General features: G+C 47.2%; 1 protein-coding gene across 1 annotated transcript in view; it reads left to right on the forward strand.

Annotated features, from left to right (window-relative positions):
* Positions 1 to 12: 12 nt before the first annotated feature.
* Positions 13 to 15,000, forward strand: part of LOC117532461 (stabilin-2-like) — a gene marked incomplete at both ends in the record, with an annotated part of 27,081 nt that continues 12,093 nt past the window's right edge. Inside the window, 18 exon segments of the mRNA XM_034195810.1 lie at positions 13 to 140; positions 352 to 467; positions 952 to 1,037; positions 1,247 to 1,313; positions 1,425 to 1,520; positions 6,132 to 6,254; positions 6,375 to 6,571; positions 9,172 to 9,228; positions 9,230 to 9,300; positions 9,669 to 9,802; positions 12,548 to 12,627; positions 12,716 to 12,865; positions 13,142 to 13,285; positions 13,376 to 13,438; positions 14,371 to 14,487; positions 14,558 to 14,611; positions 14,683 to 14,763; positions 14,929 to 15,000. The exon segment at positions 14,929 to 15,000 is cut by the window's right edge and continues 81 nt beyond it. Of these exon segments, the coding sequence (XP_034051701.1) occupies positions 13 to 140; positions 352 to 467; positions 952 to 1,037; positions 1,247 to 1,313; positions 1,425 to 1,520; positions 6,132 to 6,254; positions 6,375 to 6,571; positions 9,172 to 9,228; positions 9,230 to 9,300; positions 9,669 to 9,802; positions 12,548 to 12,627; positions 12,716 to 12,865; positions 13,142 to 13,285; positions 13,376 to 13,438; positions 14,371 to 14,487; positions 14,558 to 14,611; positions 14,683 to 14,763; positions 14,929 to 15,000 (1,836 nt within the window).

Below are 15,000 nucleotides of genomic sequence, written 5' to 3' on the forward strand. Positions count from 1 at the left end.
TGTTCTCTGCAGAACCTGTGCTCTAACACCACGGTTCTGAGGGCCTCGACCCCCTGTAAGTCCTGCAGCCTCAGCTTTTTGTTCTCCGTGTGCCCCCCCGGCTTCAGGAAGACCCCCCGGTCCCCCAGACAGGACTGCACGTGAGGAACACTTTATATACAAATACAGGGCATTAGCATGTTGTTAGCATGTTGTTAGCATGTTGTGGTGAATGTAGCATGTTGTGGTGAAGGTAGCATGTTGTTAGCATGTTGTTAGCATGTTGTGGTGAAGGTAGCATGTTGTGGTGAAGGTAGCATGTTGTTAGCATGTTGTTAGCATGTTGTGGTGAAGTTAGCATCTTGTGTTCAGGTTCTCTGTAAAGACGGCCTCCATGACGCTGCCCATGCCAGGATGCTCCTCAGAGTGCTATAAGGAGGTGGATCTGAAGACCTGCTGCCCCGGCTTCTGGGGGCCCGACTGCCAGGGTGAGTTCAGGGACAGCAGGTACACGGAAATATATATATATATATATACCTTGTATTTCAGAGTACACAGTATCAGTAGAGGTAGCAGTATTTGTAGTATTTGTACTGGTGGTATCAGCTCAGCGCTCACATGCTCCGGCTCATCCTGCAGGACCAGGACTTCCTTCCTGTGGAGATCCTCCGTCAGCAGACTCAGACTGCTGATACACACACACACACACACACACACACACACACACACACACACACACACACACACACACACACACACACACACACACACACACACACACACACACACACACACACACACACACACACATCAGAAGTGTTCCTGGGATTGAACCCTTTGATTTGAGACACTTTATGTGCATGCATTCTTGGTGAATCTGAATCTAAGTATTAAAACTGTTGGATTGAGATTTAACTTGTATTTTTTTAATACAAGTTAAATATAAATGTGTGTGTAAATGTGTGTGTTCAGAGTGTCCGGAGGGGGCAGAGAGACCCTGCAGTCTGAGGGGAGTCTGCTCCGACGGGATGGGGGGCAACGGCACCTGCACCTGTCAGGTAAATACACCACAGTTATTACTTATCCATAATTAATACACCTATATTCACTTTGATGTACGCACCATGACACCAAGTCAAATTCCTCGTGTCAACCTACCTGGTGATAAACCTGATTCTGGTGTACGTGTGTGTGTGTTTGTGTGTGTGTGCGTGTGTGTGTGCGTGTGTGTGTGTGTGTGTGTGTGTGTGTGTGTGTGTGTGTGTAGCCGGGCTTTGCAGGGACAGCTTGTGAGGACTGCTCTACGAGACGCTTCGGGTCCACCTGCAGCTCAGGTAACCTCATACCTGTGGTTTAATATCGTCTTTAAATGATTCATTTACGATAAATGACCATCTGTGTGTGTGTGTGTGTGTGTGTGTGTGTGTTTGTGTTTGTGTGTGCAGTGTGTTCCTGTGTGCACGGTGTGTGTGCCTCTGGTCTGACAGGTGACGGTCGCTGCACCTGCTTCTCCGGATATAAAGGGCCCAGATGTGATCAAGGTCAGTTACCTGTGTATCTACCTGTATATCTACCTGTATATCTACCTGTATATCTACCTGTATATCTACCTGTATATCTACCTGTATATTACATTACATTACATTGCATTTAGCTGACGCTTTTATCCAAAGCGACTTACAATAAGTGCGTTCGTCCAACAAAATACAACTTGAAGAAAACAGAATCATAAAGTACATCAGGTTTCATAGAGCCAAAACATTTCAAGTGCTGCTCAACTGGCTTTAGATAAGCCAGCCCTTTATTAGTATATAAGTGCTTTGTTAATAGTTCTATCGCTGGAAGTGGAGTCGAAAGAGATGAGTTTTCAGTCTGGAAGGTGTGCAAGCTATCTGCTGTCCTGATGTCAATGGGGAGCTCATTCCACCATCTTGGAGCCAGGACAGCAAACCCACGTGTTTTCGCCGTTGGGAACTTGGGTCCCCCTCGCAGCGAGGGTGCAGCGAGTCGTTTGGCTGATGCAGAGCGTAGTGCACGCGCTGGGGTGTACAGGTATATCCAGTGCTTGAATTGGAATGAAAAAGGTGCCAGTACTCTAAAATCAGCAACTTTTTCAAGTCAATTTATATATACAGCCCACAAACAAGAATTTGGCTACTATAATGCTGGTGGGTTTGTCTCTTTACTACTGTATATTTTAGAAAGGTTCACTGTACTTAACATTTTTTATGATAGGCAGCGGATATGGCTAAAGCTCAGTAAGGTCAATATTAACTGAAAATATAGCAATCAAAGTCTAGATCTTCTGCTGAAGACACATGAAGCAGAGACCTTTCAGGTGAGAGCCCCTCTGGTGGTGTTCAACATTAATGACAAGGAAACAAAGCTCTGGTCAGAAGCATTTTTTATAAAAAGCTTTAACAAAATTAAGTATTTCTGTACATTTTGAATGCAATCTAACTTTCCAACTCAGAAAACGAAAAACGAAAAAGTGCCAAAAGTCTTCTCACATGGCTGAGCTGCTTTGCAATATACTTCACCACTGAAGAATACAAATATGTATAAAGTAAACTATGATGCAATCTAACTTTCCAACTCAGAAAAATGATAAGAGCATGAACAAAGAACATGTAAAAACAAATGCAAAATTTGCACAATCTAAAATGAGAAACTGTAACTGCAAGTAACAAAGTCTGAGCCATGGTAAAGAGTTACATTGAACACCAAGCTGATCAGATAACTCCCTGGTTGGTCTGAAGTCCTTCTATCTCCAGGATCTGTACAAATCGGCACATTATGCCAAAAGTCTTCTCACTGGGTGAGCTGCTTTGCAATATACTTCACATTGTTAGAAAAGGCTCCAGAAGGCCTTGGGGACATCAGTATCAGGGGCTGGAGCTGGACAGGCTCTTTCATCAGCACTTCTCCTTCCCTTTGCCAGCCAGGACCTCACATACTGTTCCGGATTGAACTGTCCTAGTGATGGTCCATTACATTTAATGAAAACCAGGCTGGACAGTCGGCTGACAGAGAGAGCATTCCTTTTTGCAGTAAGGATATCGTTCATGCAGCTGAATGCCCGCTCACACTCACTAGTGGAGACAGCGATGGTTCGGACTGCTTTCAGTAGAGGCTCCATGGCAGCAGGTGTACGGGATGCCCTGGTTTCCTTGTATTCGCGAAAGCCCTGAACAGTCTCTCTTCTGTCCACTTTCAGCACTTCGCACAAACGTAGCACCTCTACGTCCCCATACTGTACGTCTAACTCCTCTTCAGGCCAACTTCCAGGATGGATAACTTTCATGTCCTGGATTAGCTGATTGACCCGGGCCTCCCGGCCATGTAATGGGATTTCTCTTGTGCTGACATGAGAGGAGGTTGTGGAAGTCATTCTGTGTCTCAGATTCTCTACCATACTGCGGAAAAACTGACCTGCATGAATCTGTACAAGCCTGCCATTCTCACGCAGGGCAACACCCTTGAAGGACTTCTCAGCTAGAGCTGTATGAACTGTAGTCATGTGTGGGCCAGGCATGGTGACCATGGATTCAAAAACTCGTATTTCTCGAGTTAAGAGCCTATCTGCTGTAGGCAGTGTCATCTCTCTTTTTTGGAGTTGCCGAGAGAGGTCGCTGAGCTCTGTGAGCGCATCGTACATCAGTCCCAGATTGCTGACAAACGTTGCAGATGTGAGCACATCATCCAGGCCCTTGTACTTTGCTCTGTCTCTGGAATCCCTGCTCGTGTCGTTTGCAGCATTTGTGAAGTGATCATATAGCACTCGGTAGTTTTCCCAGACTGCTCTGACGCTCCTTTCACTTGAAGCCACCCAGCGGATGGACAAAACACGCCCTATCACCAGGAGACGCTGTCCGACTGCTTGCGCACACTGCGCTAACTGCCTCTGATTTTTGGGGGAGGCATGGAACAAGGAATAGAGTTTGTCAAAAAAGATCTGGAAATGATTGAGCCCTGAGACCTCCTTGACCACATCCCCAACTGCCAGCTCTAGACGATGATTGGAGCAGTGCCACACAAACAGGCTTGGGAATTTACTACACAACTGGGTAGCAACGCCTGTTCTCTTCCCTAGCATGACTGAAGCCCCATCACATGCAAAAGAAACGAAACACTGACCTAAAAAGTCCTCGTTAAAATCTCTTCCAAGACACTCCATTAACGCCTTTGTGATGTCATCAGCCGTTGTTCCATCCAACTCGATCAGCTCCCAAAAAAACGTTTCGGGCTCAGCATCAGCTAATGCTGAGCGTAGACACACAACAAGCACCGTTTTACCACTAATAGTGGTAGATTCATCGACCAAAACACAGAGTTTTCTTTGGTTTTCTGTAATGTCTTTTGCCATTTTTTTCTTCAGCTCATGAGCTATGTGGTCGATGATTTCGCCACAGGTTTTATTGGAGTGCAAAACCCTGCCCACGTTCAGCCCATTCAGTTTCTGTACATTCAAATCAATTGGCATGTCTGTGAATGGCCGGCTATGTTTGCCAATTTTATATGCCGTTCGAAAAAACTCTGATAGTGGTGTCTAATTCAGATTTATGCATAGACTGCACTTGATGTTGAATAGTTTCACATGAAGCAGATGTAAGGATGTCAGCAGCTTTTACATGGGCTTGTGATTCTTTATGTTCTTTGATTTTTTTTCTCAGGCTAGCTTGTTGTTTGCCCTTGTCAACACCGAAATGAGACACTGCACACTCACCCCATTCAGTTGACAGTTTCAGTCCTTGTCCAGTGTGTATTCCCAAAGATTTGACATCTCTGCATATCCGACATCCTAGCTTCTTATCTTTAAGAAGGAGCCATGCATTGGTCTTGCAAAAATATTGCACCTGGTCCGTTGTCCAGCAGTCAGGTGCATCGCTTTGCCCGGTGATGGTGGTGGCAGTTGCGCCAGCAGCAGCTAACGTTAGAGGCTCTGGAGGAGGCGGCGGAGCTAGTGCTAATGCTAATGCACTAGAACTTGGAGCAGGAGGATCAACCAAAGAAAGCTCCCCATCAGACACAATCTCCAACACAGGCACAGCATTCTCTGTATTTGAAGTTTCTTCCAGCGACAACCGCTGTCTTTTTGCACTTTTATTAATCCACTAGAAATGCTAATTTGTGACGTGACTTGCTTTCCTTCTCTCGGGGGCGTGCCTGCTCTGTTCTATCACTCTACATAGCCACCCACTGGGTGGGAGTTGCACTGCATAAACACAACACACGTGCATCTAGGTATGTAAATTGTAAAGCATTAAAACATGGTTTTACTAACAGTTTTCAGTATGTTGTTACTTCGGCATTATTATTATTATTATTTTGAAACGTGTATTACTATTAAATCACGGTCAAATAGGTTAATTTTGACATAGTCGTTTCCACCACAGTATGTACATGGAGAAGATAAGCCCCGCCCCCTCTCCAGCACGTTCTGTTTGAATGACAGGAGTAAACAGCTGACAGCCGCTGTGAAACTCCAGCGGTTATAGCGATGAGAATGTCCGTTCGGCACCTCATGACGCATCTACTGAGTACCGGGCGGCTGTATATATATATATGGATGTATAATAAGAACGGCGGGAGAGTGTTGAGTACTGGCACGGTGCATGAGTACCGGAGTACCGCCAGCATGCCGGTACTGAGCAAGAAGTGCCGGTACTCCATGGGTCAGAACCAGAAGTGCCGGTACTGCGTACCGGTGAGTACCGGCCCAATTCCAGCACTGGGTATATCTACCTGTATATCTACGTGTATATCTACGTGTATATCTACCTGTGTATCTACCTGTATATCTACCTGTGTATCTACCTGTAAATCTACCCGTATATCTACCCGTGTATCTACCCGTGTATCTACCCGTGTATCTACCCGTATATCTACCTGTATATCTACCTGTATATCTACCTGTATATCTACCTGTATATCTACCTGTGTATCTACCTGTGTATCTACCTGTATATCTACCTGTATATCTACCTGTATATCTACCTGTGTATCTACCTGTAAATCTACCTGTATATCTACCTGTATATCTACCTGTATATCTACGTGTATATCTACCTGTGTATCTACCTGTAAATCTACCTGTATATCTACCTGTATATCTACCTGTGTATCTACCTGTATATCTACCTGTGTTGCAGAGCTACCTGAGTGTGTGTCCCTGCGCTGTCCTCTGAACTCTCGCTGCATGGAGGAGGCTCTGACTGCTCGGCTGGTCTGTCAGTGTTTACCTGGATACCAGAAGTCCGGGGACACCTGTCTCTGTGAGTTCATTAGGAAACTAAATATAAACTATCATGAGCTGAACACAATAATAAGATAAGATGAGATGAACCTTTATTAATCCCTGTGTATTGAGAGTGTCTCCTGCTGTCTGTCCCCAGCCGTGAACCCCTGCCGGACGCAGGTGTGCGCCCTGCAGGCGTCCTGCGTCCCCACCGGGCCGGGCACGCACCTGTGCGCCTGTAACGAGGGCTTCAGTGGAGACGGGAGGGTCTGCATGGCTGTGGACCCCTGCCAGAGGAACCAGGGGGGGTGCAGCGCCGAGACCACGAGCTGCGTCTACGACGGCCCGGGGAAGGTCAGGGGACACACCTGTATCTGTTACCTGTGGGACGTTAGCTCTTACCTGTGGGACGTTAGCTCTTACCTGTGGGACGTTACCTGTAGGACGTTAGCTCTTACCTGTGGGACGTTATCTATAGGACGTTAGCTCTTACCTGTAGGACGTTACCTGTAGGACGTTACCTGTAGGACGTTAGCTCTTACCTGTCGGACGTTACCTATAGGACGTTAGCTCTTACCTGTAGGACGTTACCTGTAGGACGTTAGCTCTTACCTGTAGGACGTTACCTGTAGGACGTTACCTTTAGCACGTTAGCTCTTAACTGTGGGACGTTAGCTCTTACCTGTCGGACGTTACCTGTAGGACATTACCTGTAGGACCTTAGCTCTTACCTGTCGGACGTTACCTGTCGGACGTTAGCTCTTACCTGTCGGACGTTACCTGTAGGACGTTAGCTCTTACCTGTAGGACGTTACCTGTAGGACGTTAGCTCTTACCTGTCGGACGTTACCTGTAGGACGTTAGCTCTTACCTGTAGGACGTTACCTGTAGGACGTTACCTGTAGGACGTTACCTTTAGCACGTTAGCTCTTAACTGTGGGACGTTACCTGTAGGACGTTACCTGTAGGACGTTAGCTGTAGGACGTTAGCTGTAGGACGTTACCTGTAGGACGTTACCTGTAGGACGTTACCTGTAGGACGTTACCTTTAGGACGTTACCTTTAGCACGTTAGCTCTTACCTGTCGGACGTTACCTTTCGCACGTTAGCTCTTACCTGTCGGACGTTACCTGTAGAACGTTAGCTCTTACCTGTAGGACGTTACCTTTAGGACGTTAGCTCTTACCTTAGGGATGTTAGCTCTTACGTTAGGGACGTTAGCTCTTACATGTGGGACGTTAGCTCTTACCTGTGGGACGTTGCCTGTAGGATGTTACCTTTAGCACGTTAGCTCTTAACTGTGGGATGTTACCTGTAGGACGTTACGTTTAGCACGTTAGCTCTTAACTGTGGGACGTTACCTTTAGCACGTTAGCTCTTAACTGTGGGACGTTACCTGTAGGACGTTACGTTTAGCACGTTAGCTCTTAACTGTGGGACGTTACCTTTAGCACGTGAGCTCTTAACTGTGGGACGTTACCTTTAGCACGTGAGCTCTTAACTGTGGGACGTTACCTGTAGGACGTTAGCTCTTACCTGTAGGACGTTACCTTTAGGACGTTACCTTTAGCAGGTTAGCTCTTAACTGTGGGATGTTACCTGTAGGACGTTACGTTTAGCACGTTAGCTCTTAACTGTGGGACGTTACCTGTAGGACGTTACGTTTAGCACGTTAGCTCTTAACTGTGGGACGTTACCTTTAGCACGTGAGCTCTTAACTGTGGGACGTTACCTTTAGCACGTGAGCTCTTAACTGTGGGATGTTACCTGTAGGACGTTAGCTCTTACCTGTAGGACGTTAGCTGTAGGACGTTACCTTTAGGACGTTACCTTTAGCACGTTAGCTCTTACCTGTCGGACGTTACCTGTAGGACGTTAGCTCTTACCTGTAGGACGTTACCTTTAGCACGTTACCTCTTACCTGTCGGACGTTACCTGTAGGACGTTAGCTCTTACCTGTAGGACGTTACCTTTAGCACGTTAGCTCTTAGCTGTCGGACGTTACCTGTAGGACGTTAGCTCTTACCTGTAGGACGTTACCTTTAGCACGTTAGCTCTTAGCTGTCGGACGTTACCTGTAGGACGTTAGCTCTTACCTGTAGGACGTTACCTTTAGCACGTTAGCTCTTACCTTAGGGATGTTAGCTCTTACGTTAGGGACGTTAGCTCTTACTTGTAGGACGTTACCTGTAGGACGTTAACTCTTACCTGTGGGACATTACCTGTGGGACGTTAGCTCTTACCTGTAGGACGTTACCAATAGGACGTTAACTCTTACCTGTGGGATATTACCTGTAGGACGTTAGCTCTTACCTATAGGACGTTACCTGTAGGACGTTAACTCTTACCTGAAGGACGTTAGATCTTACCTGTGGGACGTTACCTGTAGGACGTTAACTCTTACCTGTAGGACGTTAGATCTTACCTGTAGGACGTTAGATCTTACCTGTGGGACGTTAGCTCTTACCTGTGGGACGTTAGCTCTTACCTGTGGGACTGTTAGATCTTACCTGTGGGACGTTAGCTCTTACCTGTGGGACGTTACCTGTAGGACGTTAACTCTTACCTGTAGGACGTTAGATCTTACCTGTAAGACGTTAAATCTTACCTGTGGGACGTTACCTGTAGGACGTTAACTCTTACCTGTAGGACGTTAGATCTTACCTGTAGGACATTAGATCTTACCTGTGGGACGTTAGCTCTTACCTGTGTCAGTTACCTGAGAGACATTACCCATTACGTAACAGGTAACGTCCGACAGATAGGACAATACCTGTAGGATCACCTATAATCACCTATTACATTGAGGACAATACCTATAAGACAATACCTGTGGGACATTACCTGTTGTCAGTGGGGCTGTATTTTAGAGTCTTTCCACTGTTACCTGTATATTTACCTGTATGTCTCAACCGTTGTATTTACCTGTACCTGCACTCACCTGTCCTCCTCAGTCTCACTGCGAGTGTCTCCCGGGGTTTGTCCTCCAAAGGGACGGCAGCTGCAGCCTGAAAGGACGCCTGCAGTCCCGCGTCCTGCCACCAGGAGGCGACCTGCAGAACCTCAGATGCGGGCCAGGTCCAGTCAGTACCTCACAGACATCATTCATTTATCTTTTTTAGTCTAACCTTTTATGCTCTTAACCTATTTTTATATTACCATATTTTATTCAATATGCTCCTTCCATCACTTTTTATTATTCTTTATTTTTATTTTCTCCTCATAGCATTGTGAGAGGACGTTGTTTTTTAAGTGTGCTATATAAATGAAATGTATTATTATTATTATTATTATTATATAACCCTTCATACCGTCGTGTTGTGATGCACAGGTGACCGTTCTTTAATGTCCTCTCACCTGTCCCCTCACCTGTCCTCTGACGAGTCCTCTGATGTGTCCTCTGACGAGTCCTCTAACATGTCCTCTGACCTGTCCTCTGACCTGTCCCCAGGTGCACCTGTAAGCAGGGGTTTGTGGGTAACGGGAAGGTGTGCTACGGGAACATCATGCAGCGTCTGAGCGACCTGAACACGGAGCCGCGGGGGCAGTGGAGGGGCCAGCTGAGCAGCGCCATATCCCTGCTGGGTAACTGCCTTAAACAAGTCACTAACAGGTTGCTAACAGGTCGGCTGTTATTTAGAAACAAGTCACTAACAGGTCGGCTGTTATTTAGAAACAAGTCGCTAACAGGTCAGCTATTATTCAGAATCAAGTCGCTAATAGGTCGCTAACAGGTCGGCTGTCATTCAGAAACAAGTCGCTAACAGGTCGCTAACAGGTCGGCTGTCATTTAGAAACAAGTCACTAACAGGTCGGCTGTCATTCAGAAACAAGTCGCTAACAGGTCGGCTGTCATTCAGAAACAAGTCGCTAACAGGTCGGCTGTCATTTAGAAACAAGTCGCTAACAGGTCGGCTGTCATTCAGAAACAAGTCGCTAACAGGTCGGCTGTCATTTAGAAACAAGTCGCTAACAGGTCGGCTGTCATTTAGAAACAAGTCGCTAACAGGTCGGCTGTCATTCAGAAACAAGTCGCTAACAGGTCGGCTGTCATTTAGAAACAAGTCGCTAACAGGTCGCTAACAGGTCGCTAACAGGTCGGCTGTCATTTAGAAACAAGTCGCTAACAGGTCGGCTGTCATTCAGAAACAAGTCGCTAACAGGTCGGCTGTCATTCAGAAACAAGTCGCTAACAGGTCGGCTGTCATTTAGAAACAAGTCGCTAACAGGTCGGCTGTCATTTTGAAACAAGTCGCTAACAGGTCGGCTGTCATTCAGAAACAAGTTGCTAACAGGTCGGCTGTCATTTAGAAACAAGTCGCTAACAGGTCGGCTGTCATTTAGAAACAAGTCGCTAACAGGTTGCTAACAGGTCGCTAACAGGTCGGCTGTCATTTAGAAACAAGTCGCTAACAGGTCGGCTGTCATTTAGAAACAGGTCGCTAACAGGTCGGCTGTCATTTAGAAACAAGTCGCTAACAGGTCGGCTGTCATTTAGAAACTAGTCGCTAACAGGTCGGCTGTCATTCAGAAACAAGTCGCTAACAGGTCGGCTGTCATTCAGAAACAAGTCGCTAACAGGTCGGCTGTCATTTAGAAACAGGTCGCTAACAGGTCGGCTGTCATTCAGAAACAAGTCGCTAACAGGTCGGCTATTATTCAGAAACAAGTCACTAACAGGTCGCTAACAGGTCGCTAACAGGTCGGCTGTCATTCAGAAACAAGTCACTAACAGGTCGCTAACAGGTCGGCTGTCATTCAGAAACAAGTCGCTAACAGGTCGGCTGTCATTCAGAAACAAGTCGCTAACAGGTCGGCTGTCATTTAGAAACAAGTCGCTAACAGGTCGGCTGTCATTTAGAAACAAGTCGCTAACAGGTCGGCTGTCATTCAGAAACAAGTCGCTAACAGGTCGGCTGTCATTTAGAAACAAGTCACTAACAGGTCGGCTGTCATTTAGAAACAAGTCGCTAACAGGTCGCTAACAGGTCGCTAACATGTCGGCTGTCATTTAGAAACAAGTCGCTAACAGGTCGGCTGTCATTCAGAAACAGAGTCGCTAACAGGTCGGCTGTCATTCAGAAACAAGTCGCTAACAGGTCGGCTGTCATTTAGAAACAAGTCGCTAACAGGTCGGCTGTCATTTAGAAACAAGTCGCTAACAGGTCGGCTGTCATTCAGAAACAAGTCGCTAACAGGTCGGCTGTCATTTAGAACAAGTCGCTAACAGGTCGGCTGTCATTCAGAAACAAGTCGCTAACAGGTCGGCTTGTCATTTAGAAACAAGTCGAGGTCGCTAACAGGTCGCTAACAGGTCGGCTGTCATTCAGAAACAAGTCGCTAACAGGTCGGCTGTCATTTAGAAACAAGTCGCTAACAGGTCGGCTGTCATTTTGAAACAAGTCGCTAACAGGTCGGCTGTCATTCAGAAACAAGTCGCTAACAGGTCGACTGTCATTTAGAAACAAGTCGCTAACAGGTCGGCTGTCATTTAGAAACAAGTCGCTAACAGGTCGCTAACAGGTCGCTAACAGGTCGGCTGTCATTTAGAAACAAGTCGCTAACAGGTCGACTGTAATTTAGAAACAGGTCGCTAACAGGTCCGCTGTCATTTAGAAACAAGTCGCTAACAGGTCGGCTGTCATTTAGAAACAAGTCGCTAACAGGTCGGCTGTCATTTAGAAACAGGTCGCTAACAGGTCGGCTGTCATTTAGAAACAGGTCGCTAACAGGTCGGCTGTCATTCAGAAACAAGTCGCTAACAGGTCGCTAACAGGTCGCTAACAGGTCGCTAACAGGTCGGCTGTCATTCAGAAACAAGTCGCTAACAGGTCGGCTATTATTCAGAAACAAGTCACTAACAGGTCGCTAACAGGTCGCTAACAGGTCGCTAACAGGTCGGCTGTCATTCAGAAACAAGTCACTAACAGGTCGCTAACAGGTCGCTAACAGGTCGGCTGTCATTCAGAAACAAGTCTCTAACAGGTCGGCTGTCATTCAGAAACAAGTCGCTAACAGGTCGGCTGTCATTTAGAAACAAGTCGCTAACAGGTCGGCTGTCATTTAGAAACAAGTCGCTAACAGGTCGGCTGTCATTTAGAAACAAGTCGCTAACAGGTCGGCTGGAATTCAGAAACAAGTCGCTAACAGGTCGGCTGTCATTCAGAAACAAGTCGCTAACAGGTCGGCTATTATTCAGAAACAAGTCGCACAAGTTAGAAATAGGTCAGCAACGAGTCACATATCAGCCATCGAAAAGTCGACAATCAGTCACAAACAAGTCAGATTTGAGTTGGAATGAAGAACTCAATGAGAACTGTTTGCTTTCAGGGTCTCTCTCCTGGTCCCTGCAGAACCTGGGTCCATTCACCCTGTTTGTCCCGATCAATAAAGGCTTCAGGGGGGTTTCGGTGAGATCCTCTTATCTTGAAAGTCTCTGTTATCCTTCCTGTGGGCTCAGACTTGAGTGAGGGTTTAACGACCCGGTCTCCCTCTCAGGTGCGGACTCTGACGGCGGACCGGTCTAAGGCTCAGTACCTGAGCAAGATGCACCTGGTGGCCGGAGTCCTGCCCTTCGACTCGCTGAAGAGAACCGATGTCTTCTACACCGTGACGGGAAAGATGGGGGAGATGGACACCAGCGAGGGGGTGAGACACACGGCTAACAAGTCGACATTTAGTCAGCAACAAGTCGGTACAAGTTGGTATGAGTCGGTATAAGTTGGGACAAAGTGGAGAACAAATCAGACATGAGTCGGCACTGAGGCGCATATTAATCAGCTATAAGTCACATTGGTTTAAGTTCTGAAGAAGTTGTCTTTCCTTCTTCCTCCTCCTCCTCCTCCTCCTCCTCCTCCTCCTCCTCCTCCTCCTCCTCCTCCTCCTCCTCCTCCTCCTCCTCCTCCTCCTCCTCCCCCCCCCCAGGACCTGCAGACGAAGATCCGTCTCCACGGCAGCAGGAAGAAGGCGGTGATCCTTCAGTCGGACGTGGTGGCGTCTAACGGGATGATCCACATCATCAACAAGCTGATGGACAGCGTGGCGCCGACTGTGGAGAGCAACCCTCAGGTGAGACCTGGACCCCCAGGTAAGACCTGGACCTCATATTGATCCACTGTTTCATTGAACTCAGACTGACTTCCTGTTTGTCTTCAACAGGAGAACCTGTTGAAGATCGTCTCTGACTACGGGAAGTTCGACATGTTCAAGTCCCTGTTAGAGGTTTGTAACTAGTTTATCTTGACTGGGTCTAGACTGGGGCAGGTCTGGGTCTTTATTTGGAAATAAACCTAGTCTTGACTGAATCTTGGTCTTGACTGAGTCCTGGTCTTGACTGAGTCTTGGTCTTGACAGAGTCTTGGTCTTGATTCGGTCTTGGTCTTGACTGAGTCCTGGTCTTGACTGAGTCCTGGTCTTGACTGAGTCTTGGTCTTGACTGAGTCCTGGTCTTGACTGAGTCTTGGTCTTGACTGAATCCTGGTCTTGACTGAGTCTTGGTCTTGATTCGGTCTTGTTCTTGACTGAATCCTGGTCTTGACTGAGTCTTGGTCTTGATTCGGTCTTGGTCTTGACTGAGTCTTGGTCTTGACTGAGTCCTGGTCTTGACTAGTTATTGGTCTTGACTGAGTCTTGGTCTTGACTGAGTCCTGGTCTTGACTAGTTATTGGTCTTGACTGAGTCTTGGTCTTGACTGAGTCCTGGTCTTGACTGAGTCTTGGTCTTGACTGAATCCTGGTCTTGACTGAGTCTTGGTCTTGATTCGGTCTTGGTCTTGACTGAATCCTGGTCTTGACTGAGTCTTGGTCTTGATTCGGTCTTGGTCTTGACTGAGTCTTGGTCTTGACTGAGTCTTGGTCTTGACTGAGTCCTGGTCTTGACTGAATCCTGGTCTTGACTAGTTATTGGTCTTGACTGAGTCCTGGTCTTGACTGAGTCTTGGTCTTGACTGAATCCTGGTCTTGACTGAGTCTTGGTCTTGATTCGGTCTTGGTCTTGACTGAGTCTTGGTCTTGACTGGGTCTTAAACTTGGTATCGACCTGATCTAGGTCTTTCTCTCAGTGTCTCTGGTCCTGGTTCTGGTCCTGCTGCTTTATTCTGATATCTGCTGAGATCAGAGAATGAGATAAAGAACTTCTTGTTGTTCTCGGTTCAGAAAGTGTCTCTGGCCTCGGTTCTGGACCTGCCCGGTCCGATGACCGTCTTCGCCCCGAGCAGCGCCGCCTTCAGCGCCATGCCGGAGGGTCAGCTGGACTGGCTGAGCAGCACAGAGGTGACACTCAGCTTCACAGACACACCTCACACCTCGTTGAAATGAAACTAAACATGCTTTCATTTTGTAGGGCCGGTGGAAGCTGCTGGAGCTGATGAGGAACCACATCGTCCCGTCCTCCGGCGTGAGTAAAGACATTCATTCACTACACATCCCATAATGCCCCAGCCCTCCTGATGTCAGTCTGGTTTACAGCTGGACGTGTTTAACGCCGTCTCCGGCCCGCGCCTCGCCTCGTTGGCCAGCCAGATCCTCACCATCAATGTGACAGACAACGTGAGTTCACCTCCCAGAAAACGTATTTTAACACGATGTATTTGACTAAATATCATTGTTGGCTGTAGTCACGGGGTGCAAACAGCACGCAGGCCAGATGTTATATAGATAATGTAGATTTTGTGGTCATATTTCATACTAATTACGTATAATTGATTGGTCCAGGGTCAGATTCTGGTGGACGGGGCCGCCGTGCTGGAGGCGGCGGTAGAGGGTAAGAACGGGCGTCTGTACGTC

The sequence above is a fragment of the Gymnodraco acuticeps genome, unplaced genomic scaffold, assembly GCF_902827175.1.
Source record: "Gymnodraco acuticeps unplaced genomic scaffold, fGymAcu1.1, whole genome shotgun sequence".
Lineage (NCBI taxonomy): Eukaryota > Metazoa > Chordata > Actinopteri > Perciformes > Bathydraconidae > Gymnodraco > Gymnodraco acuticeps.